We start from the raw sequence: 27,270 nt of genomic DNA, 5'->3' as shown, positions 1-27,270 counted from the left end.
CCTTTCCTTGAAACATAAATATCTTTAGAAGGTGTTTGGGCCTTTCTGCTTTTTTGCTTTCTGTTTTCTGCTTTCTGCTCCAAACGGCAGCAGACCTTTCCGCATCCCAACATGAAGAGCATTCACGCATTTTCTGATCCTCTATGACTCTTGATATGCTGAGATACTCCATCAAGAAAACTGCCGACTGCTGCAAGTGAGATTTGTTTACAAAATGCCTTTTTCTTGGGTGCAAACAAATTTTTCACGAAAAGTCTTGAAACCGACAAAGAGGAAAGAAAACCTCTTATGCTCTCACCCAGCGGAGAGAAGACTTTTCAGATTACTCATTCCTGTGACAGAGAATGGAATCTGCCAAGATTCACATCCCTCGTCCCGACCAGCTGTGCTTCTGCCACAGTGAAAACGTAAAGAACAGAGATTTCTCCTTCAGATCATCCAGATCAGTCAAGCAGGCTCCGAGGGGGAGAGAGGGGGCCTTACCTATCCTGCCTAATCCGAAACAAATTGGAGCTTTAAAGAAATTAATAACAAGCACTTTCAATGTTGCCCAGACACCAAAAGGAAGGCCAATGAGCTGTTGTCACACTGACAATGTTTGCTCTCGTGATAAACACTCACCACGATTCACCCACTGGCACATTAGGGGTAGTTGAGGTTTCCAAAGGCAGCTCCATATAGAATGCATTTAGAGATGCTCAATCTGGTAGGGACCACCACTAGCATGCTAGGGCATGCAATCACCTCTCTCTCATCCCTGTGTTGGGCTGCACCGCACAGACTTACCGGATTCGGTGGTGCCCCTTGTCCTTGTAAGGCGCAATGTCCAAAGAGGTCGATTCCCAGGTCTTTGCAATGTTTTTGAGTGCCTGCAAAGAGGATGGAAATGTCAGGTGGACAGACAAGATACAAAGTGCCCATATGACATGGTGGACTTGGCACAGAGAACATAGTAGTGTTAAAGAAGGCCCTGCTGGTGAAGTGAGGGGCACGGGGAGGATGAAGTAGGTCTGTGGGTTCTGCAAAGGCCATGCAACCTCAGCCCTCCTGCTCGTCTTCAATTAACTGGCTCAATATTATTTGAAACATAACAAGATGACTCCACAGCAAACAATCTGATTATCCTGCACTCAAAAATGGCCGAACAAATCAATGAGATGCTGCAAATTGGAAACATCAGCAAATGAATAACAACTGGGAATACATATTTGATACAGAAAGATCCAGCAAAAGGGATAATACCAGGAAAATACAGGCCAATAACATGTCTGCCTACAATGTTCAAACTGCTGACAGGCATAATAGCTGATCAAATCCAGGATTACTTGAAGGAAAATAACATCTTGCCAGTAGAACAAAAAGGCAAAAAAAGAAGAAGTAGGGGCACAAAAGATCAGCTTCTAATTGACAAAATGATACTGGAGAATTGCAAAAGCCAGAAAAACATTCTCTATACAACTTGGATTGATTACAAAAAACCATTTGACTCACTGCCACATTTTTGGATCATCAAATGCCTAGATGTCACTGGGGTTTGTGAAAATATTAGAAAGTTCACCAAAAATGCAATAAAACAATGAAAAACTGAGTTGTTTGTGGGAAACAAAAGCTATGGAACTGTTAACATCAAGAGAGGACTTTTCCAGGGTGACTCACTGTCACCACTGTTGATGATGATGACGATGATGATGATGATTATTATTATTATGAAGGAAAAGGCCACCCTACTGGGATCTGCACGCATTATTCTCCGATATATCACAAAGTCCTAGACACTTGGGAAGTGTTCAATGTGTGATCCAATACAACAGCCAGCGGAATGATCTTTTCTGCTGTGGACCCATTTTGTTGTGTTAATAATAATAATAATAATAATAATAATAATAATAATGCAGCTTTATTTCTACCCCTCTATCATCTCCCCAAAGGAACTCTGGGCAGCTAACAAAGTACTCAAGGTGCCACACATAAAATAGAATTATGTATCAACAAAATAATACACAATTTGACTGAACACTGCAATGAACAATGTCAATTGATAAAATTAATTTTTTAAAATTCTAAAACACAGTCATACCTGTATGTCATTGGGTTTCTTCAACATGAACTAAAGTGCCAAATAACAATGGTTGACATCATTACATGACTCCAGGTCAAAAGTCCATGTATATTACTCTAGGTCAAAAGCCCATGTAAATAATCATGTTTTTAGGCTCGAATAGAAAGTTTGGAGAATAACAATGGTTGACATAATTACATGACTCCAGGTCAAAATCCCATGTAAATAACCATGTTTTTAGGCTCGAAGAGAAAGTTTGGAGATATGGGGCTAATCTAATCTCTCTAAGGAGGCATTCCTGAGCTTGTGAGCCACCACCGAGAAGGCCCTCAAAGCAGGAAACGGGAGACCTTACCTGCTCGATTGCCAGCTCCTTGGTGGCTGAGGCAGAAATCTCATTAATCTTTGCTGCATGTTTATCCAGACCGAGCTCAATGATATTCTCCAACCGGAAATCCTCAGCATCCTGGTCAAATGTCCGGAGGACCAGGTCCTTTACCTGATCCCAGTGTCTAAAAAAAAGACAGAATTGGTTGGTCCAACTGACACATATCTTCCCAGGATACAGAACAGAGTGTTTCAGAAGATCCAGAAGATCCATTCACTTTCTCCGTGGGTGGGTGAGGGCAACACTTCCCTCCTTCCGTCAGTCATCCCCTGCCTTTGATACCTCTTCATCTCCCCCAGTACCTTCCCTTTATAAGAATGAGAGATGTCACTGCTGTCCTGTCCCCGGTAACCCTGATGCAGGCAAATACTTTTGCGGACTCACAGTGTATATGGAAAGGTATCCAAAAGTTGCTAGAACTGCTAAGTGTTTGGGATGTAAAACCCACACCTCTCTCAAAGCAGAATTAAGGAATCTCTGCCACAATGAAGGACACGTATTCAGACTTTTCCCTGAGACCTTGACCACTTTGCTGAGATCCCTCCAAGCACCAAAAGGCAGAGCGCCAACAGGAGCCAAGTCTCTTACCTCTCCCTTAAGGCTGGGTTCCTGAGGTCAGTGATCAAAGGCATTGTCCTCTTAAACTGCTCGAGCTTCGCCTTGGAATGATCAATTATTTCCCAGTTGCGATCCTTGCGTCAAGAAAGAAGATAGTCGAAAGATGATTAGACTGCAGAAAACCCAAAAGCAGCTGCATTCTGGCTTGTGGCAGGACACAGGTTGCCAGTTATCAGCATCAAACCAATAATTCTTTCTCCCACAGATACGTGGGTTGAATGAAAAGTAATGCCTCCACCTTCGTAACTCCTCAACAGATGGCAGTACTGGTATGCGGCAGGTACTGGCTTGTTCAGTAGACTCTCCTCTACAGTTCCATTTGGGCTGGAAGCCTTAGCATTAAATGGTTGTGTTGTTAAAGTGCAAAGAATGGAACCCTGCACAGACAGTCAGTTAATGCAACTTAAGCAACGTGCAGTCATTGAATTCTTGACAGCAGAAGGTGTCACTCCAAAGGAGATTCATCAGAGAAAGTAAGCTATTTATGGTGATTGTGTTGATGTGAGTACTGTGCATCGTTGGGTGAGTAAGTTTAAAGATGTTGAGGTGACACCTTCTGCTGTCAAGAATTCAATGATTGCACGTTGCTTAAGTCACATTGACCGACCGTCTACGCAGGGTTCCATATTTCACACTTTAACAACACAATCATTCAATGCTAAGGCTTCCCACCAAAATGAAACTGTAGAGGAGAGTCTACTGAACAAGCCAGTACCTGCCGCACACCAGTAATGCCATCTGTTGATGGCATTATGAAGCTGGAGGCATTACTTTTTATTCAACCCTCGTATATAAACCTCACTTGTCTAGTTTCCAACACACCTCATAACCTCTGAGGATGCCTGCCAGAGATATGGGCGAAACATCAGGAAAGAATGCTTCTGGAACATGACCAGACAGCCTGGAAAACTCACAGCCACCCAGTGGTTACAACCATGAAAGCCTTCAACAACACATAGCCCTCAAACCCTTTAATACTAGTTTTGTTGCATCTACATTCTCTCCCAAGGTCTATGTAATGTAAACACAACAGGCCAAAAGATGCCTGGAGGATGGTTTCACTTACAAAGAGTGCAAAGGAAGAAAAGCCACAGCTGCAAAATGCTTTTCCTGTTCCCTATTGGAGTTTCTTCTCAGATGAGAAAATGATCGGCATAACCCTGGTAATGTCTTGAGTAATATCCAGCACCCACCCTGCTGTTCCCGCTTACCTTCAGCTCCTTGCTCAGCTTATTCAGCTTCCGGAAGAGTCCAAAGGCCACGTTCTCCATCACTTCTGTCTGCAGGGTCTTGAAGCTGACGATCTTCCACTCGTTCCAGTGGTCCTCCCACTCCTTTGTAATCTCCCAAACTTGCTGGATGTAGTCCAGCTCCTGCAGAACACACAGAAGAAATCAGTGCCCTGTGAGACCCCCTCCAGTTTTGCACCACGAGTTACAATTTCTTTCTCTCTCATTCTCTATTGAGGTTGAATCAGCAGGTGCAGATCGCGGGACTCAAGGCAAATTTTCTCCCTCTTTAGAAAGAATGAGGAGGGAAGCCATCCTCCGCCATCCTACCCTCTCCAACTTTTGAAGATCTTTGGAGGCTGGTTGATCAATCTTGAAGATGCCCAGGTTAGAACGAAGGGTGTTCTCTTCCTCCTTCATCTTGGCCAGCAATTGCCTCATGGCTGCAATTTGCTCTAGGGCATCATCAGCAGAAATAGCACTGGAGAAAGGACCTAATGGGGAAATATAGCACAAAAAGAGTCCAATGAATCTGTGTCCTTCATCCTCTGGGTTTGGGATCATCTTGGGTGAGAAGTGTTGGGAGAGTGGGCTTATTAACGAAAGACCCTCCTCATAAATGTACAGCAGAGTAGCTTATTAGCAGCAGCGTGACCCAGCACCAGTAGCCCAAAGCGATAGAAAGAACAAAAACACACAGAACTATGTTATCTCTTCCATAGGTTTTTCTTTGTAGTAAAATAATATGGTTGCACTATTTACAAGAACAAGATTTCCACAACAGAAATAAAGTCCTTTATACTTCCTTCTTTGCTTCCACACTGGGCTTCTTTTTCATGCAGATAAACAACTTTGCTCTCACAGAGCCTCTTCTCACACCGAAGTTACACAGGAGCTTCACACAGTAGCTTTTTACACACTGCAGCCTTTACACACAATGGCCTTCAACCTAGGGCTTCTCTCATCAAAACCTCTCACACACTAGGCCTACTCACACTGAGGCTTTCTCACACTGAGGACTGTCTCAGACTGAGGTGAACTAACACTGAGGCCTTCTCATCCTGAGGCCTACTAACACACTGAGGCCCATCTCCCACAGAGACCTCTCACAGTTTGAGGCAACTAAGCTACAGGCACACCTGCTTATATTGAACTGCAGCTTTTGCTGAGTTATTGCATACATTTAACCCTTTCAGTGTTCAACTCACATTTCTGTAATTAAAAATACCTAGTTAATATTTAACATTTCGGACACAAAGTGGTTGTGTTTATTCCCGAGACTCAATGAGGACCAGAGGGAATATCTTCTGAAAATGAAACCTCCCATAAACTGGGCAGAGAGACAACATGAAGGTAGAGCATGAGACACATGAACACACACATTGTTACATGTGATCCTGGGTGTGTTTGCACCCAATAAATTCCACCAAGATCATGGACCATATAAGAAAACATAGCTACTATACTGCTTTGCACTCTTTCCTTTTGGAAAAAAATGAAGCTATGGCACTGCCTCCCAGTCTCCATCCCTCTTAAAGAGACATGGGCATATCTGTTTGGCCCTTTGGCACTATTGCTATCTTTGTCATTTGTTCTCAAAATGGCTACTGCCAGAGCAAATGACAAGCGACTGCGGAGAATCAGGTGGAGAGTGGGCTGGATGTGACGGCAACTTCTTTTATTTCCTAGTGATTGTGGGTTGGAAGGGTATGCTCCAGTTGCACAGTTAAATAAAAGGATTTCCCATTGAGCTCAGAACATACCATTGAGTAAACATGTACATCAAGGTATAAGCCTCTTTTGCAGTCCTGATTTACCAGCCAAATCGCTGGTGGCAAAGTAGTGGGATTTGGCTGCCGTTGGGCCAAGCCTTCCTTACAGATTTTCCCAAGAGATTTTGCACAAGCAAAGTATTGGGTTTCATCCCTGGACTGCACAAGTATCTTGTATCATCAAGTTTTCATACCTAAATGAGTAGCTAGACTAGAGATAGGATAATAATAATAATAATAATAATAATAATAATAATACTTCAACCAGAGAAGTGAGCCATAGCAGAGCACCTGATGAACCAGCCTGGACACAGCATATTATTTGAGAACACAGAAATGCTGGACCACTCCAACAACCACCATGTCAGACTACACAGAGAAGCCACTGAAATCCACAAGCATGTGGACAATTTCAACAGAAAGGAAGAGACCATGAAAATGAACAAAATCTGGCTACCAGTATTAAAAAACTCTAAAATTACAACAGCAAAACAACAGAGAGGAAACAACCAGGCACATCTTAACACCTCCCAGCAAGAGATTTTCCCAGGCTCAGGCAGGCCTTCAAATGCTAATGAAGGTGATCAGTTGAAACATTCACACCTAGCTCCAGCAGAGAAGAGCTCCCTGCCCCACCCCAGCCATTCCACAGATATATAAACCCATTGTCCTAATTCCAACAGACCTCACTACCTCTGAGGATGCTTGCCATAGATGCAGGCGAAACGTCAGGAGAAATGCCTCTAGAACATGGCTCTATAGCCTGAAAAAACCCACAAGAACCTAGTGATTCCAGCCATGAAAGCCTTCGACAATACAATAATAATAATAATAATAATAATAATCCTTTATTTGTACCCCGCTAACATCTCCTGAAGGACTCAGTGCGGCTTACAAGAGGCCGAGGCACAACACAACAAAAACAACAGCATCGCAAATACAACAAAATAACTCATAAAACGGTAATAAACATTAAAACAATGGCAAATAACATTAGACAATAATACCATGACACATTTAAAACCTAAGGATTAGGTTGAGGGGTTCATCCCTTTGTCTTTATTCTTCCTCCTTGCCCGTGTCTCCTCCTCTTTGATGATGTAGGAATGGAATTCTGTGAAGGAACTTCCTTCTAAAGATATTTTTATTGTCCTGGGCTGGCCACGTGGCCATTCACCATTTTCCAGTCTCTTCTGCTTCACTTTCTACCTATGAGGAGGCACATTTTGCCTCTCTCTAGACAAAATGTAGCTGCATGGACTTTTTAATCCCTTTACCTCTTTAGAAGATGAGATTTAGGAAGCTAATTACTCCAAGACCTTTTCTAACAAGAATGTATTTCCTTTACTTCAATAAATATTCTTGAAACTAAAGTCCTGACTCTGCAAGCCTGTACCATCCTAAGAATAGAAGCTTATTCCAGCTCATCACATGTGAATTTCTGCTGGTTATGAAGTTTACCTCAGGTACTCTGCTATATTTATGGTGGAATCACCCCAACTGAGGGTTATTTTTGAGCCTGATCAGATTCCCCAACACAAACAAAGGCAGATGTTTCAGACAGGAGCAATCAAGGTGACCCAAGAAAGAAGGGATAGCCTTCTGTCCTCCAAGGTGCAGAAAGCCACCCATCAAAGGGGAAAAGAAAGAGAGCCTGTGTTCTGTGTGGCCACTCACCATTGAAGGTGAATTCTTGAAGGAGATTCTGGGCTTTCTTTTTAAAGTCATCTGCGCAATGGATGAGGCCTGTCTTGAACTTCTCCTTGTGCTTCTTGAGCATGGCTTCGCTGTCCAGGATGCACTGCTGGAAGGCCAGCCATTCTGAGTTGAGATCTCCCAACAGCTGCTGGACCTGGAAGGGAGAAGGGGGGGGGGGCAGGATGACAGAGGAAATATCACAAGAGAAAGAAGGAACACAGATCTCAGAGGAACAAAACGAAGGAAGGTGGGAAAGGAGACTCAATTGGGAGGGCCAAGCTCGGAAGGCTGCTTTCACCACCATTCAAGATCCTCTGCAGGCTGTATCCCCTCTATAAAGGTAGTTTTCTTCATTTCCATCAATCAGGAACTTTGAAATATATATTTTAAAGAAGTTTGGACCTCTTCTGCCACTGCACACATACAAACACACCTTAGTCAGGGTTGCTCACTTGCCTCATAGGCCACACACCCCTGTGCTCATTTATTGTCACTGGAAAAAAACAAACACCCCTACACCAACGACATGTGGGGTTTGACGAATGCACAGCTGGAGTTAAAATTGCTGGACAAAATGTGAACAACCTTAGATATGCAGATGATACCACTTTGATTGATGAAAGCGAGGAGGAGCTGATGAGCCTTCTAACCAAGGTGGAAGAAGAAAGGGCAAAAGCTGGGTTACAGCTAAACATGAAAAAACAAGATGATGGTAACCAGACTGATTGAGAACTGGCAAATAGAGGGAGCAAACGTAGAGGCAGTGACAGACTTTGTATTTCTAGGTGGAAAGATGAGTGCAGACGTAGACAGCAGCCAGGAAATCAGAAGACGTTTCTTTCTTGGGAGGAGAGCAAGGACCTATCTCGATCTAATAGTGAAGAATAAAGATATCACACTTTAGATCCGCATAGTTAAAGCAATGGTATTCCCCGTAGTAACCTACAGATGTGAGAGCTGGACCATAAGGAAGGCTGAGCGAAGGAAAAGAGATGCTTTTGAACTGTGGTGTTGGAGGAAAGTTCTGAGAGTGCCTTGGACCATGAGAAGATCCAACCAGTCCATACTTCAGGAAATAAAGCCCGACTGCTCATTGGAGGGAAGGGCATTAGAGGCAAAGATGAAGTCCTTTGGCCACGTCATGAGAAGACAGGAAAGCTTGGAGAAGAGAATGATGCCGGAGAAAATGGAAGGGCAAGATGGATGGATGCCATCCTTGAAGTGACTGGTTTGACCTTGAAAGAGCTGGGAGTGGCAATGGGAGCTCTGGCCTGGGTTAGTCCTAGAGGTCACGAAGAGTTGGAAGCAACTGGATGAATAAACAACAACAAAAACAGCAACTACAGGGTACAAAAGTACTCCCCATGTTTTTAGAGGGCTGTTTCAGGCCAAGGAGAAGGTTTTTTTTTTTTTTTTTTGCAAAATGGAAACAGAAGTCAGTATCTATTTTGAAGAAAGCCACCCCACCCACCCCCCATCCAGCCCTAAAACAGCCTGGGGAAGGAAAGGACAAAATTGCGCCTTACATCCCGAGAGGATGCAGATGGCCTTCTAAAGTGAAACCAATCAACCAATCAATAATATGTGGGGTGGGTGGGCCTCCAAGCCCACAAAAGCAACCTCAGGGATTGCTTGTGGCCTGCAGGGAATATTCCCCCCACCCCTTCCATTTAACATAAAGCCAAGAGTCTTCCTTTCTCAGCCAGGGTGGTTCCCAAGTTGGCTTTGCTGAGAAAGGGAAGACAGAGCCCCTGGGGAGCACAAGCGCTCCTTGAGTCTAGAGAGGGCGAGCCCTCCCCCTTCACACCTCTTCCGTTCCCCATCATCCTCCGATAGCAATTGAATTTCTGCCTGCCTCTTGCCCCCAGAAAGGTGCCTAACCTAATACCGAGACTGTCTACCTCAGCAGAAAAGGAGAGAATTAAGCACGGGATCACTTTAGCTAGGAAAACTGGGAAGAGGCCACAGATATTATGAGGATGGGGGAGGTACAGGCGAGGGGGAGTGCTGGAGCCGAGTGGCACCTACCTCTTCCTCCACGGCCACCTCATACTTTTCAAGGATAGCAAACTGCTCGTGGATGGGCGGGATCTGCGCCTCGATCTTAGGCAGATCGTTTGTAAGGGTTTCGTGGAGTTGGAGGCTTCGGCTGAGCTCCTCCAGGGTCTGCGGTGGGCGGCTGACACTGTGGGAGAAAGAGCCTTCGCTGAGCAATTGAGGGGGACAGGGCAGCAGGACAGGAGCCCAGGAGAGGAGACAGAGCCCGGGACTCACTCAGCTGCATTGTCCTTCAAGTAGTTGGTGAGGTCCCGCAGGCGGGTGGTGGCCATCTCATTCAGCAGGTTGGTGAGCTTGTTCTGCCACTCGTTGCAGTGCTGGACCACCGCAGCCTTCAGATGGGAGCAGTCCAGGAGCACAAACTGGATGCTCAGCATCGTCTCCTCCTTCTGCGCATTGTTGGCTACTTCCATGTATCTATGGCACAGAGGTACACAGGCAACAGGAGAGAAGTTACTAGCAGACGCAGCTTCTACCAGGTTGCAGCTCTTCCAAAGCCCAACTTAACAAAAGCCTGCATCTTTCATAGAATCATAGAGTTGGAAGAGACCTCATGGGCCATCCAGTACAACCCCCTGCCAAGAAGCAGGAATACTGCATTCCAAGCACCCCTGACAGATGGCCATCCAGCCTCTGTTTAAAAGCTTCCAAAGACGGACCCTCCAACTCTCCAAGGAAACTAGGAATTGATCAAAAGGCACACGTGTGCACACTTATTATGCATTTCAGGGAACACCTGGTGAATTAGAATGCACAGCTCTTTTGTAGAGCACGGTAAGTTACTTTTCTTGGACTTCAGCTCCTTGAACCCCACAAGCCACCCTGGTTTGGGGTTACTAAGAGTTTCAGCCTGGAAACGTATACTTTCCAAGAGTGTCTCCACTGTTTGCTTCCCTACCAGAAACTAATATTTGGAAGAAGTCCATTCCTAACCACACAGGAGCAAAATAGTATTAAGGAACACAACCATAACAAGATAGTAATCAGCCACCTGGTTTAGCATAATGTTGCTCATAACAGTTAAACTGGAAATCCACAGACAGGGCTTGAGATGCAAACTTTCCCTCTGCTCTTGCCCATCCCTATCAACTAAAATAATAAATTCCTAGAGCTGGAAGAGACCTTGTGGGCCATCTAGTCCAACCCCATTCTCCCAAGTAGCAGGAAAATCGCATTCAAAGCACCCTCAACAGATGGCCGTCCAGCCTCTGTTTAAAAGTCTCCAAAGAAGGTGCCTCCTCCACACTCTGAGGCAGAGAGTTCCATTGCTGAACAGCTCTCACAGTCAGAAAGTTCTTCCTAATGTTCAGGTGGAATCTCCTTTCCTGTAGTTTGAAGCCATTCTTCCATATCCTAGTCTCCAGGGAAACAGAAAACAAGCTTGCTCCCTCCTCCCTATGATTTCCCTTCACATACTTATACATGGCCCTAATCATGTCTCCTCTCAGCCTTCTCTTCTGCAGGCTAAACATGCCCAGCTCTTGAAGCTGCTCCTCATAGGGCTAGTTCTCTAGAACCTTGAGTCTTTGAGTTGCTCTCCTCTGGACTCATTCTAGCTTAGAGTCAACATCTCCCTTCAATTGCGGTGCCCAGAATTAGACACAGTGTGATTCCAGGTGTGGTCTGACTAAAGCAGAATAGAAAGGTAGCATGGCTTCCCTGCATCTAAACACTAGACTCCTGTTGATGCAGGCCAACATCCATTGGCTTTTTGAACTGTCACATCACATTGTTGGCTCACGTTTAAACTTGTTGTCCACGAGGACTCCAAGATCCTTTTCATCTTGCTCTCCCCATTATACGGCTTCTAAACCAGAACATGGAAGAGTACTCTTTGTTTACTACAGTCCCTAGAATTCCTCATTCAGCATACTGTCCAAAAAGAACCTTTCCCAAATTTTCTTGGGAACCAACACATAACACACATTGGGGGAGAAGGTCTGTATAGCTGCTTGATAAGTGGCTAAAGTTTTCTGAACTCCAGGCCCACTGTAAAGACTCAAATACACTTGAGTGCAACCTACACACATTAGCTGGATTCTTTTATGGACTTTATTGATCACACCCATAGCCTCAACTTTCCTAGACTCTAAGTAAGGTATGGCTTGACCCAGATCTAAAACCCTTGAGATTAATTTGCTGCTTGAAGTTCGAGGTGAGCAAGTTAGAAGACTAGGGTGGGAAAATGTCAATAGAATCCTCACTTTAAGATGGTGTTATCGGGATACGTTTGAGCGAGACAGGACGTTTTGAGGCAAAAACAGAAAGAGGAAACGCTGCCCTTTCTCTGTGTACATTTGCATGATTCATACAAAGAGGGAAAAAGACGTGTTGTTATCTGTCCTTAAACTCTGCAAGTTGCATCCCAGGGCTGAACAATGGAAGCGGTTAAGGGGACATCGAAGGAGATCCCTTGAAGTGGTTGGTTAATTAAAGCGTAGTTTTATTTCTACTTCCCTGGCTCACTGAAGCACACGGAAGCAAGGCAGGCCAGCAGGTGGAGGATTGTTCCGCTCCCAAGGGATCTTATTAAATCTCCCCATTAATTAATTCCCTGTCAGTGGGTCACTGGAAACGCAAAGCCAAACTTTCCTAACAAGGACACCGTCTCCTCCTTGCAAAAAAAATCCATGGCCCCCAAAGAGAGCAATGGAGACAATGGCGACATTCGGGCGCTGGCAGAGACTGATTGGGCCAAGCACTCCTTCGCTTCCGTTCCCTTGTTATGGGCCCACATTTGTCTCTTTCCTACCCCGGGGGGCAGTAAATTAGGTATGTCAGGGATGCTGAGTAAGCCAAACGAAGGGGCTGATTGAAAAGATACTAGTGGAGCCCCAAAGAAAGAGATTTATGCCATCTCCTCTCTGCCACAGCTCCTTGACTCACTTGCGCTCTGTCTTTGCCACCAGAAGGTGAAGCTGAGCTTGTGGGATAAACATTCGAGATCAGAGAGATAACTGGCCAAAGCTAACCAAATGAAGTTCAACAGGGACGAATGCACGATACTCCACTTAGGCTTCTCAACTTGGTTCTCAACCTGTGGGTCCCCAGATGTTTTGGCTTTCAACTCCCAGAAATCCTAACAGCTGGTTAACTGGTGGGATTTCTGGGAGTTGTAGGCCAAAACACCTGGGGGCCCACAGGTTGAGAACCACTGACTTAGGCAGAAAATAATGAAATGCGAAGAGATAGAATGGAGGACGATGCTTGGCTCAACATCAGTACACGTGAAAAAGGTCTTGGAGTCCTCGTGGGGAGGAAGGGGAACATGAACCAGGAATGTCATGCAGTGGCTAAAAAAGTCAATGAGATTTTGGCCAATATCATTAGGAGTCTAGTGCCTAGATCCAGGGAACTCATTTGCCCCCTCTATTCTATTCTGCCTTGGTCAGCCCACACCTTGAATACTGTGTCCAGTTCTGAGCACCACAACTGAAGGGAGATGTTGACAAGCTAGAATGTGTCCAGAGGAGGATGACTCAAAGGAGCAAGGGTCTGGAGAACAAGCCCTATGAGGAGAGGTTTAAAGAGTGGGCATGTTTAGCTTGCAGGAGAGAAGGCTGTGAGGAGACATGATGAGGGTCATGGCTCAAGAGGTATGGGGAACTCATAGGGAAGAGAGAGCAGGCTTGTTTTCTGCTGCCTGGGAGACTAGGACGCAATGGAACAATGGCTTCAAACTATGGCAGTGGTTCCCAACCTCTGGTTTCCCAGATGTTTTGGCCTTCAACTCCCAGAAATCCCAACAGCTGGCAAGCTGGCTGGGATTTCTGCTTAATGGATTATAGCACTTTCCATGTGCTCCCTTCAGAATGTATTGTACTCTGTGAGCCTGTACCTCAGCTATGTTCTTTATCTCAGCCAGATTGCCTGAAGTTTGTTTACAATTGTGACTGCTTTTATTTTCATATTTGATGTTTTAATCTGTTGTGTTTTATTGTAATTTTTGGGCTAGTCCCTTGTAAGATGCCCCAAGTCCCCTTGGGGAAATGATTGGCGGGGTATAAAAATAAAGTTGTTGTTGTTATTATCATCATCATCATCATCATCATCATCATTATTATTTCTGGGGGTTGTAGGCCAAAATGAAGCCACAGGGAGGAGGGAGCAAGCTTGTTTTCTGCTTCCCTGGAGACTAGGATGCAAAACAATGGCTTCAAACTACAAGAAAGAAGATTCCATCTGAACATGACGAAAAACTTCCTGACTGTGAGAGCCGTTCAGCAGTGGAACTCTCTTCCCCAGAGTGTGGTGGAGGCTCCTTCTTTGGAAGCTTTTAAGCAGAGGCTGGATGGCCATCTGTCAGGGGTGATTTGAATGCAATATTCCTGCTTTTTGGCAGAATGGGGTTGGACTGGATGGCCCATGAGGACTCTTCCAACTCTTTGATTCTATGATTCTATGAAAACACCTGGGGACCCACAGGTTAAGAACCACTGAACTACGGAATAGGAGATTCCACCTGAACATGAGGAAGAGCTTCCTGACTGTGAGAGCTGTTGAGCAGTGGAACTCTGCCCTGCAATACAGTGAAAGCTCCTTCTTTGGATGCTTTTAAACAGAGGGTGGATGGCCATCTGTCAGGGGTGCTTTGAATGCAATTTTCCTGCTTCTTGGCAAAAACGGGTTGGACTGGATGGCCCACCAGGTCTCTTCCAATGCTAGGATTCTATGATTCTATGGCAGAGGAGTCCCAATGGTCCTAACTGTAGTCTTGCCCTCCTGTTAATCCTGCTGCTCCATTTTACTTTGCTGCCTTTAATCGGGGAATTGATCAGCGTGTTGCTACTGACGTTACGCTTGAGAATGCGAGGAATCAAAAGCTCGTAAAACATGCTGTAAACGGAAAAAGTTCAAAAGGCAAACAGCAGCTGTTTAAGAGGCCTTGACGAGAGCCAGCCAGCCCCGGGGACACCCTTGACCTGCCCGTGACACTGGGACATCAGAGGACACCGGCTTTTTATCGCCACCGCCTCGCCTTCCACTACATTTTCCTACCACATCAAACCCTGAACCACTATGTGGAGACATCCCCAAGTCCTTGCACAGCCTCCTGCCTTCCTCTTGAACTAGAGAATGGCAGGCCCCCGGGGCGGGAAGAGAAGAGGAGGAGGCGGGCGGGCGGGGAGGAGACGCTCTCTTCTTCTCTTTCTTCTTGTCTCTCTCCCTCTCAAGCACTCGACATGCCTGTTCAATAAATTATTAAAAGATTAAGGGATCAGGGATGGAATCCTTCCGCTTATCCCTCTTCTGTGTAGACATGAGGCCTCTTGGCCACCGTGCCTTCATCTCACTTGTGGCCAAGGCCAGCTAACTGACAGCAAGGGAAGGATGGGGGTCTTCACAAGAAGAGGAAATTGGGTCTCTTGCTGGGCAGTTTGCCTGCCCAAATAGACCCAAGGTTAGGAGACGCTTGGCCATCAACTGCACGGTGAAGTCGAGAAGGAAAGAAATAAAATTGTGAGGGAGAAGGGTCAAAAGCAGCGATCAAAATTGCAAAGAGCCGATTTGTTGATGTCTATCTCCAAGTCATTCCCAACTTCTTGCAACCCTCAGGCCTACCTGTCATGGGGTTTTCTTGGCAAGAGGTGTTCAGAGAGGGTCTGCCTTTGCCTTCCTCTGAGGCTGAGAGTGTGACGTGCCCCAGGTCACCCAGGAGAGTTCCACGGCTAAATGGAGAATCAAACTCTTCCTACCCCATGCTCCCCATGCTCTATTCTGCCTTGGTTAGACCACACCTGGAATCACACTGTGTCCAATTCTGGGCACCACAATTGAAGGGAGATGTTGACAAGCTGGAATGTGTCCAGAGGAGGGTAACTAAAATGATCAAGGTTCTGGAGAACAAGCCATATGAGAAACGGCTTAATGAGCTGGGCAAGTTTAGCCTGAAGAAGAGAAGGCTAAACTGGCTCGATTTCTGGGGGTTGTAGGCCAAAATACCTGGGGACCCACAGGTTAAGAACCATTGAACTACAGGAAAGGATATTCCATCTGAACAAGAACTTCCTGACTGAGAGAGCTGTTCAGCAGTGGAACTCTCTGCCCCAGAGTGTGGTGGAGTCTCCTTCTATGGAGGCTTTGAAGCAGAGGCTGGATGGCCATCTATCGGGGGTGCTTTGAATGCAATTTTCCTGCTTCTTGGCAGAATGGGGTTGGACTGGATGGCCCATGAGTTCTCTTCCAACTCTAGGATTCTATGATTCCCGAGTTGTAGTCCAATAGTCCCACGACTATGCCGCACTAATTCAAAACATCTAAATGAATAAGACTTGTGCTCCATCTCCAAGATATCTCATTAAGTATACGCAAATATTCCAAAATCCCAAATTCTATGCCTTACGTCCCAAACTGGGGAAACGGTGAGATGTAAATGATGACAATGACAATAATGAATGTCCCTGAATGTGTGGGAGGTACGTCCACATCCCCACGTCCTCCATCCTATCAGCGATGTCTCCTGCCTACTCCAGGGACATTAAGCCCATAGTATCTGCTAGGGTTTGTGTTGAGTTTCCTCTCTGGACCGCACAAGTCTCTTGTGCCGTTAAGTTTCCAGACCTCAATGAGTAGCTAGACTAGAGATAGGATTAGGCTGAGGGATTCCTCCCCCCAAATACCTAGGCATGTTTTCCCAAAAGGGCTTTGTCTTCTCTCTTCCTGCCCCTTTGGTGATATAGCAATGGAATTCTGTGAGGGAACTTCCTCTTTAAGTTTTATGGCGCTTGGATTGACCATATGGTCTCCACTATTGTTTCTTCTGCCTTTTCTTCCTTCCAGTAAGGATGCATTTTGCCCCTCTCTAGGCAAAATGTAGCTGCGCTGATCTTTTTAACCTTTTCCTTCCTTAGAAGATGAGACTTAGTAAGCTTGTGAGCTCCCATCAAGAATGTACTTCTTTGACTTCAATTAATACTTTTGAACCTAAAGTTCTGACTCTGCAATCCTGTGCCATCCAATGGAGTGAAAGCTTATCCTAGCTCACCAAACATAAGTTTCTGCTGGTTATGAAGTTTGCTTCTGTACTCTGCTATATTTATGGTGGAATCACCCCAACTGGGGGTTATTTTTTTCCAGCCCTAACAGTTCAGATTTCCCAACAGTTTGATTCTAGGAATCCCCATGGATACCAAAATCCATGGTGCTCAAGTCCCATTACATATGATGGTGTAATAAAATGGTCACCCCTTATATAAAATGGAAAATTCAACTTTGCTTTTGGAGGTTGGGGGTTTTTTTGTGGGGGGGGGGGGATTTTCAAGCTGTGGATGGTTGAACCCGTGGATACGGAGAGCCAACTGTCCCAGATCTCCACTGAATTTTGCCCTGCCTGCCCCCCAGGAGAAGGAGGGTGGTTTCACTCAAGGCTGACCCACTGGGCTGGGTCTGGAGCAGAGAGTGGGCAGCGTCTGGACTTCCCGGCCTCTGGGCTTTGTCTGCTGCAGCAGCTGGATCTTGTTTACAAAGCTCTTAATGTGACGTCTCCTGGGGAAGAGCTGTACAAACATCCGTCTTGCACTCAGCCTCTCAGTGTTTCTCTCCCCAGTTTGGTTTGCTACAATCACTTTTGACATTTGCATGGAAACAGGTTTTCTTCTGCCTGCTGCTCTTTCTCCCCAAACCCATTGCTCAAACCGCACGGAATTCCAGCCTCCTCCAGGAGCGGCACACGGCAGGGGTCCCCACAGCAGTTTGTGGAAAGAGGGGGGAAACGACATGCCCTCTCCAGCAGGAAACTGTGAGAAAGGTGAAGACAGGCCCACTTCCCTTTCTCCTACAAAACTTGGCTCCAGGCAAAGCAGAGAGGAGAATGCTCCTGGTGCAATGGGGAACAATACCGAGAGTTTTCCACTGCAAAAAGGGGTGGGGGGTGGGAACGCCTCCAGGTTACATCTGGACCACCTTCACTTGGGAGAGGAGCAATTTTGGGTGCCAAAGGCAACCTAGTTGGATGGGCACAGGGAAATGTCATCATGAGACATTGCTGTACGTGCTCCAGATGAAGTCTGTGACAATTAATATCACAGTCAGTGAAACCCCGCTGGTTTTGCTAAGTGATAATCAGCTCATAATACAAGAGCCCTAGATTTCAGGCCACAACCTACTCCATGGTGATCTTCCAGAAACCCCAATGTTATCCAGCCCCCCTTCCCTTTTATTGATGAAATAATACAACTGCGACCTGCAGCAGGGGGTTCCACAGGTCTCACCGGGCTCCAGCAGAGCCAATGGCAGCTGCCCTCAACTGAATGGATCTAGCAGCAGCCAGCAATCCAGTGGAGAACCCTACAACCAATTCTTAAACTATATTAATAAAATTAAACAAAAAGACCAGGTTTTCTACCTACTCTCTATGTCCAATGTAGGGTCTGCACCCTCTCCCCATCACTGCAACAGCCCTACAAAACACTAATTAAACTAATAAAAATCAGATCCTGACCTCACCAGGCTACAGGGGCTGCGTCCCTTTAAACCACCGATACGGGGGACCATTGTTCCTCCCCCTGTATCCGCGATCTTGTGTGCCAGGGGTTTCCTGGACCCATCAACACTCTTCACCTTACCTACAAATCCCTAGAAGCTCCAGGTCTCCTGGTATCCCTGGGATACCCCTCCAACCTTTCCTTTCCCCAACTAACTACCTAAAACATAATCCATTACCTAGCACCAAGACATTGATCCCACCAGTATTGTTTTGTACCTCGGGTGGCCTGGGGACCCTAAAAGCCCCCACCTGGACACTGATCCCCTGTGTATGTTTCCCCAAGGCCACAGGCCCACTCTTTCCTATAGGACCCTCATGTGCATGTCTCCCTTCTCTTGTTTCCCCACACTATATGCTTATTTTTCTTCTCCTTATGGCACTTGGAGAAGACCAAGGGAGATAGTAGCCCTTTAATGAGTCTTATATACCCTAATCTGTATATAAACCCCTGGCGCACCAACCTGCAAAGCAAACTCTGTCCTGCCCTGCAGAAGGTGATGGATCCTGCTAGCCCCAAACCCTGCCTTATCTCCAAGATGATTCTTACCCATATTGGTGCCATTTCCCTTTTGTTCCTGACTTCCAGCCCCTTATCCATCTCCCTCAGAAACCAAACTTAACTTGGACCAATGCCTTAAATCAAGAAATAGTTTTCTAAGATCTACAGAGATACTTGCTGAAACACCTCAGCAAGCCAGAGTCCAAAAGTGGCAGGGTAAAAATCCAGAACCTCAACCCATGGCTGATACCAACTGACAGACTCCCTCCTGGGCACACAGAAGACTGGGTTACTTGGGAGGCGCTAAACAGACCGTGCTCTGGCACCACGATATGCAGAGCCAATCTTAAGAAATGGGGCCACAAAGCGGAGTCTATGACATGTGGATGTGGAGAAGAGCAAACCACAGACTACCTATTACAATGCAGCCTGAGCCCTGCCACATGCACAACGGAGGACCTTCTAACAGCAACATCAGAGGCACTCCCAGTGGCCAGCTACTGGTAAAAGGACATTTAGTACAATGCCAAGTTTTTTAAGCTTTTGTTTTTTAAATACACTTGGTCCACTTCTGATACGATAAATGAGTAAGCCCTCACACACAGATACATATGACAGATTAAGAAGGAGGGGCTCTGAGAGTCAAACTGTCAGTTCAGGAACATAAGCAAAGCTGAGCCGTCACCAGACCAGTTTGGCCCATCTGATGTCGCTGTTGTCTTCCCATTGTCACCAGCCAGAGGCCTCAGTGGGAAGCCCACAAGAACCTCTGTGTTCCTTTCTAGTGGCCACCCGTAGGCTTTTGCTTGCCCTCTTACCGAGCCGTGTCAGCATCAAAGGAAGACACCAGTGGGTTGAGGTGCCGGTAGCGGTTGATGAAGGCATCTTTGTTGACTTCCCAGATCTCACGGTAGACATCCCAGGTCTTCAGGTAGCCCTGGAGGAGGGCCGCATTGGCCTGCATGCCACCGCTGATCTGCGTCTGGATTTTCTTGATGTCTTCATCCCGCTCTGAAGAATGATAAAGAAACTGGCTGCCATGATGCCGCCCAGACACAGCACCAGTCAAGGATGGCATGTAGCCCCATCTAGTCTCTCGAGAGCAAGCCAGAGCCTTTCAAAAATGCTTCAGAAATGCAGAACAGCGCAAAGCAATTATCATTAAAAACAAAACTGCGCCCTAGAGTTCCTAAGAACCCCAAGATGGAAATGGTGACCTTTAAATTAATATATGAAACTATTCACTAAAACCAGCTTTCCTAGCGGACGCCTGGAAAACAGCCAACAGAAAGGGCATTTGAAAAAAGAGATCCGGGGGTGGCCTCGAAAATTACAGGTAAATTTATCAGATAAATAGGTAGAAAGCAGGATTAAAAACAAAATCTATACTATGCATTTAAGTGTTTATTATGCTGTAATGTATACATCTGACGTCAGAATTCCTAGTCCTCACATTGTCTACATGGCACTAAACATTTTTTGAACTTGTTCTATAAACTACTTAATAATAATAATAATAATAATAATAATAATGTATTGTCGAAGGTTTCCATGGCTGGAATCACTGGGTTGTTGTAGGTTTTTCGGGCTATAAGGCCATGTTTTCTAGAACATGGTCATATAGCCTGAAAAACCCACAACAGCCCAATAATAATAATAATAATAATAATAATGTATTGTTGAAGGCTTCCATAGCTGGAATCACTGGGTTGTTGTAGGTTTTTGTATGTTTTCTAGAACATGGCCATATAGCCCAAAAAACCTACAACCCAATAATAATAATAATAATAATAATAATGATGATGATGATGAACCTTTATTTGTATGTTGCTCTATCTCCCCGAGGGGACTCAGGGGGTTTTCAGCATGGTAAAGCATTGCAATTACTGACATTTGGCTTTCCCCTGACATTAAATCTAGTCGTGTCCAACTCTGGGGTTGTTGCTCATCTCCCTTTCTAAGCCGAAGTGCTGGCATTGTCCATAGACACCTCCAAGGTCAAGTGGCCAGCATGACTGCATGGAGCGCCATTACCTTCCCACCAGAGCAGTACCTATTGATCTACTCACATTTGCATGTTTTCAAACTGCTAGGTTGGCAGAAACTGGGGCTAACAGCGGGAGCTCACACCGCTCCCCTGATTCGAACTTGCGGTCTTTCGAACAGAAAGTTCAGCAGTTCAGCGGTTTAACCCACTGTGCCACCGGGGGCTCTCATTACTGACATAAGAACATACAATAAGTCATTATTAACAGTATAAACATATTACCAGTTCAGTACTATTGACATCAGGCAACTCAGCTTCCAATGCCAAGATTCCAAAGTGGGCCTTGACAACAATGAGAGGGCTGACCTAACATTACGAAGTAGACTAGGGCCTGGGGAGTGGGTAAAGAGCAAGCCTGGTCTATCTGATGGTCAGGGTGGGACCTGGAGCTATTCATTTCCAAGGCTTGCTGCGTAACCACAAGAGGGCTGGGCCAACGGGGAAAACATGGGGCTGGAGAAGTGGGTAAAGTGCATAACAAGGGCCTAACTAATGGCCAGGGTGATGCCTTGGGCTCTTCATTTCCAGGACCTGCTGAATAGCTATAATAGAGCTAGACCAGGGCTAGTAGCAAGGGCCAGGAAAGTGTGTAGAGTGCAAAGCAGGGATCTAACTAATAGCCAGGGTAGGGCCTGGAGGTAATCATTTCCAAAAGCTTGCTGGAACCACCAGGTTTTCAGGTCCTTGCGGAAGGAGGCTAGTGACAGGACTTGTCTTATCTCTCTGGGGAAGGCCTTGTAGAGGCATGGGGCCACCACCAAGAAGGCCCTCTCCCTCATCCTCACCAGCCACACTTGAGATGGTGGAGGGAGCAAAAGAAGAGCCTCCCCAGTAGATCAAAGAGTCCTCACCAGTTCATAAGGGGAGATGCAATCGTGGAGATATGTGAGGTCCGAACCATTTACTTCAGGCACAACCTGAACAAACACTTAGAATAGTGGTACTCAACCTTCCTAATGCTGCAACCTCTTAATACAGTTCCTCATGTTGTTATGACCCCCAAGAATAACATTATTTTCGTTGCTATTTCATAACTAATTTTGCTACTGTTATGAATTGTAATGTAAACATCTGATATGCAGGATGTATTCTCATTCATTGGACAAAATTTGGCACAAATCCCTGATACAACTACATTTGAATACCGATGGAATGAGGGGGGATTGGTTTTACCATTTGGGAGTTGTAGTTGCAGTCATTTATAGTTCACCTACAATCAAAGAGCATTCTGAACTCCACCAATAATGGAATTGAACCAGACTTGGCAGACAGAACTGCCATGACCAACAGAAGAGACTGTGTTTTCTGATGGTCTTTGGCGACCCCTCTGACATCCCCTCATGACCCCCTCAGGGGTCCCGACCCCCAGGTTGAGAAACACTGACTTCTGCATCTGTTACTCTTGAACACCCATTTATGAATCCGTATTGACCAAACTTCATGTTCATGTTTAGGGTTACATCCTGAATATTTTCAGGCCAACTTTGTAGGATTTCTTTTCTGAAAAGGTTTGCTGTTCATTTTCATGCTGAACTTATTGTGGAACCAATTTCAGGCTGGTGTATGCTACCAATCAAACTTTTGTTCCATTCCAATTATAAGCAAAGCATCAACATAAAGGTGGACAATGCCAAGTAAATGTCCGACTTGTCATGAAAGAGCAAGCCTTTCTGAAAAAGACTCTGCATGGCTTCTGCAACAGCATGTCCTCTCATGCCAAGTTTGGGGATCATCAGAGAGAAACAACCAGGATGTGGGATGAGGTGATCTGAAAGAAATGCTTCTTTCCACATGTCATGAAAGTCTAATTTTCTCCGGACCTAGCCAGCATGGCCCGTGGCCAGAGGAGATTCATACCTGGATATTATCTGAAGGGTCACAAGTTTCCTCATCCTAAGAAGAGACAAAATCTGTATCTACAGGTAGATAGTAGATATGGTATGCCTACATAGATTGACATCCACACTGTTTCAGCCTCAGAGAAAGACAGGGACAAAGTCTAGTCGTGTCCAACGCTGGGGGGGTTGGTGCTCATCTCCACTTCTAAGCCAAAGAACTGGCATTGTCCATAGACACCTCCTAAGTCATGTGGGTGGCATGACTGCACAGAGCGCTGTTACCTTCCCACCAGTGCGGTACCTATTGATCTACTCACATTTTCATGTTTTCGAACTGCTAGATTGGCAGAAGCTAACAACAGGAGCTCACCCTGCTCTCTGGATTCAAACTGACAGCTTTTCGGTCAGCAATTTCAGCAGCTCAGCATTTAACCTGCTGCACTACCAGGTGGCCCAACTTTGCCTTAGGGTTGCCATAAATGAAAAATGGCTTCAAGGAATGTTAAAGAAACAAATCATGAGAGGCAGAGTATGGATTGATGGGCAGGTGATATAATGGGGTGAGATAAGAAGCACAGGGCTCTGTATGGGGACTGATGATCCTTAACTTGACCATAAATGACGTGGAATTGGGTATGAAGCTGGCCAGCCTGGAGAAGCAATTTGAGCACTGATCTAGGATTCAAATTCTTGCTCAGGCATGGAACCTCAGTGAGTGACCTTGGACGAGTCTCATTCTCTCAGCCTCAAAGTAAGGCAAAAACCTTCTGAATAAATCTTGCCAAGACCGAGGGTCATCTTAGGTCAGAAATGACCTGAAGGCACACAACAGCAGCAAAGGTGGCCACTGACACCATGTTATTTGGGGTGAAGGAAACCCAAGCATATGACAACAGACAAATACATACAGAGTGATGAATATGGGATGGGACAGATTATAACTTTCAGCGTGTACATTCTTGAGATCTGGTAGAGCCATAACAATATGTTGGGTTTCATCCCTGGACTGAACAAATCTCAAATTTCCACACCTCAGTGAGTAGCTAGACTAGAGATAGGATTAAGTGGAGGGATTCCTTTCCCCACTTTACCATGCAAGTTTCCCAAAAGGGCTTTGTCTTTACGCCTCCTGCTAGCCCAGTGGTTCTCAACCTGTGGGTCCCCAGATGTTTTGGCCTACAACTCCCAGAAATCCCAGCCAGTTTACCAGCTGTTAGGATTTCTGGGAGTTGAAGGCCAAAAACATCAACCAGGGGACCCCTGGTTGAGAACCACTGTGCTAGCCACTGTCTCCTCTCCACCCCTTGATGATACAGGAATGTGAGGGAACTTCCTCTTTAAGTTTTATTGCCCTGGGTTGACAATGTGGTCTCCACCATTGTTCTCTTCTGCCTTTTCTTCCTTCCAGTGAGGACTCATTTTGCCCCTCTCTCTAGGCAAAATGTAGCTGCATGGATCTTTTTACTTTTTACCTCTTTAGGAGATGTGATTTAGTAAGCGACTTAGTTCCGAGACCTTTTCTATCAAGAATGTACTTCTTCTACTTCAATAAATATTTTGGAACTTACAGTTCTGACTGCAATCCTGTGTCATCCTATGGAGTGAAAGCTTATCCTAGCTCACCCCATATAAGTTTCTGCTGGTTATGAAGTTTACTTCTGGAACTCTGCTATATTTATGTCAGAATCATCCCAACTGAGAGTTATTTTTGAGCCTAACAGCTCAGGTTCCCCAACACAATCCACAAAACAATTTCCAGCATGGCCCCTGGACTCTCCTGACTCACTAGATGACAGTTTTTCTAGGCCCTCTGCAGTGCTGAATATCTTTAAATAGTCCTTTTCAAAACCAGTAATGGATTTCTATCCTTGGGATAGAAAAATGAATCATGGACCTGGCACTGTTGACTTCCCCACTGTTCCATTAAAAGTGTGGTTTGTAGTTATTTCCCTGGATACTTTGGTAGTTATTTCTCTGGATCAGAACCTTTCCGCTTCTGGTCCAAAGTGATCCTGGACTCAGAAGAGAAACCGGCAGTGGTTGCCATGGCAGGTCACCCAGAAGGGGCTGAGATGTTTTCTGCATTGTCTTCCTCCTTGTTGGATGCCTTCTGTGACACACAATATACCAATGCACCAGGGAAAACAAACCCTGCAACCCTCCTCTTAAGCTCAAGGAAGTCATGCTACCCATGCTCTATTCTGCCTTGGTTAGACCACACTTGGAATAATGTGCCCAATTCTGAGCGCCACAATTGAAGAGAGATACTGACAAGCTGGAAAGTGTCCAGAGGAAGAGGGTGACTCAAATGATCAAAGGTCTGGAGAACAAGCCCTATGCGGAGTGGCTTAAAGAGCTGGGTATGTTTAGACTGGAGAAGAGAAGGCTGAGAAGAGACATGATAGCCATGTATAAATATGTGAGGAGAAGTCATAGGGAAGAGGGAGAAAGCTTGTTTTCTGCTTCCCTGGAGACTAGGACGCAATGAAGCAATGGCTTCAAACTACAAGAAAGGAGATTCCACCTGAACATGAGGAAGAACTTCCTGACTGTGAGAGCTGTTCAGCAGTGGAACTCTCTGCCCAGAGTGTGGTAGAGACTCCTTCTTTGGAGGCTTTTAAACACAGGCTGGATGGCCATCTGTCGGGGGTGCTTTGAATGTGATTTTCCTGCTTCTTGGCAGAATGGGGTTGGACTGAATGGTCCACAAGGTCTCTTCCAACTCTAGGATTCTATGATTGTATGAACGGTAAGGCACAAGCCAAGTTCCCTTCCAGGCTACAGAGTCAGGCACCCAGCCCAGGCTGAAAGTTGTAGCTTCTCTGTTACTCAAGCCCATCTCCCTCAGGACGTCTTATGGGGCTTCCGGGAGTGTGAAGCCAGCATCATGAATCACGCAACGGCACAAACAAAGCTCACGTGCCAGCATCTCTGCAGCAGGGAGTAGGGGAAGCAGCAGCAGAATAATACAGAACATATCCTGGGCTGAGGCCCAGGAAAAAGAAGAAAAAAAGCAACAAGCTGAAAACAGCAGACAAAAACCAGGAGGTAGCCCGGCGGCTTGCTCATGCAGCTCATACGTGGTTGGGGTGCGGAGCAGGCCTCGCTCCTTGTCTGCAAGAGGTCCCTCACGAGCACTGCACAATCCCCGACTCTCGCCTGGCTCTTCTGGAGTGCTTGGCTGCGCGATGCAACGACTGCTAAAGATGGTTATAATGACTCCTGGGCTAACGGGGAAGAGGCTCGGCTCAGCTGCGTTTCCCACTCAAAACTAACAAACTAGAGCGTGCCCCCGCCTCCCCACAAAGCAGATTCCATAAATTACTGCTCCATTTAATGGTGTTCTGAAAGTCTACGATGCTACTTCCCAGTGTCCTTCAGGCGAGCACTTTTGAACTCTGTGTCTCTTCTCGCCAAGAGGGCTTCTGTCCCTTCAGTGCCTAAGAGGGTTAAGTAGGAAGTGGTTGAACCCTTGGCACACGTACTTATTCCCTCAATAGTGGAAAACGTTGCCTTGGAATCTCATTCTCTGGAGGTCTATATGGTCATCTGTTGGGATGGCTTGGATTGGGCATTCCAACTTAGAATCATAGAATCATAGAATGAAAGAGTTGGAAGAGACCTCATGGACCATCCAGTCCAACCCCATTCTGCCAAAAAGCAGGAATATTGCATTCAAAGCACCCGGACAGATGGCCATCCAGCCTCTGTTTAAAAGCTTCCAAAGAAGGAGCCTCCACCACACAGAGAGTTCCACTGCTGAACGGCTCTCACAGTCAGGAAGTTCTTCCTCATGTTCAGATGGAATCTCCTCTCTTGTAGTTTGAAGCCATTGTTCCGTGTCCTAGTCTCCAAGGAAGCAGAAAACAAGCTTGCTCCCTCCTCCCTGTGGCTTCCTCTCACATATTTATACATGGCTATCATATCTCCTCTCGGCCTTCTCTTCTTCAGGCTAAACATGCCCAGCTCCTTAAGCCGCTCCTCATAGGGCTTGTTCTCCAGACCCATTATCATTTTAGTTGCCCTCCTCTGGACACATTCCAGCTTGTCAATATCTCTCTTCAATTGTGGTGCCCAGAAGAATGGAGGGGGATTCAATGGTCCTTGTGGTCCATGCCAACAATAGGATTCTATGATAGTATGACCAGAGCTTAGCCTCTCTTGGGAACAATACTTTCAGGAGAAGAGAGGCACTATCACCAGACGGGCAAGGCACCTTCACATTCTGGCTTCACAGAATGGGTCCTCTGTGGCCCAGGCTAGGCCCAAGCCACAGTTGCATGTTGCAACTCACAGGTCAAAAGTGCCAGGCAAACAGAAGGAAAAAACCATGCCGTGAAGGAGAGATTCAACAGCTTTGGCTCTTTCTTCAGAAAACGAGGGGGAAAGTCTTCTCCAAGAAGGCAATCCATTGATGAAATACCCTTCCATGGAGCATCTCGAGCTCTGAGGATGTCTTGGGAAGGAATCCCACTGGAGCACACCAACACATCTGGAGTCACTCTGGATCGTGCTTTGGCTTACAAGAAGCATTGCTCAAATATCAAGCAAAAAGTGGGAGTTAGAAATAATATCATAT

The 27,270-nt window shown here is 45.9% G+C and overlaps 1 protein-coding gene across 1 annotated transcript in view; it reads right to left on the bottom strand.

The window, feature by feature from the left end:
• DNAH2 (dynein axonemal heavy chain 2) overlaps positions 1-27,270 on the bottom strand; it is a 202,285-nt gene that overhangs the window by 108,947 nt on the left and 66,068 nt on the right. Inside the window, exons 19-27 of the mRNA XM_060779843.2 lie at positions 19,625-19,817; positions 10,039-10,239; positions 9,793-9,949; positions 7,744-7,918; positions 4,625-4,788; positions 4,277-4,438; positions 3,036-3,139; positions 2,415-2,571; positions 787-869 (exon numbers count right to left, since the gene is read on the bottom strand). Of these exons, the coding sequence (XP_060635826.2) occupies positions 787-869; positions 2,415-2,571; positions 3,036-3,139; positions 4,277-4,438; positions 4,625-4,788; positions 7,744-7,918; positions 9,793-9,949; positions 10,039-10,239; positions 19,625-19,817 (1,396 nt within the window). The remainder of the gene's footprint in view (positions 1-786; positions 870-2,414; positions 2,572-3,035; positions 3,140-4,276; positions 4,439-4,624; positions 4,789-7,743; positions 7,919-9,792; positions 9,950-10,038; positions 10,240-19,624; positions 19,818-27,270) is intronic.

Source organism: Anolis sagrei, chromosome 6, assembly GCF_037176765.1.
Source record: "Anolis sagrei isolate rAnoSag1 chromosome 6, rAnoSag1.mat, whole genome shotgun sequence".
Lineage (NCBI taxonomy): Eukaryota > Metazoa > Chordata > Lepidosauria > Squamata > Dactyloidae > Anolis > Anolis sagrei.
Note: the sequence above shows the minus strand (reverse complement) of the source record. Positions and strands in the feature narration are given on the sequence as shown.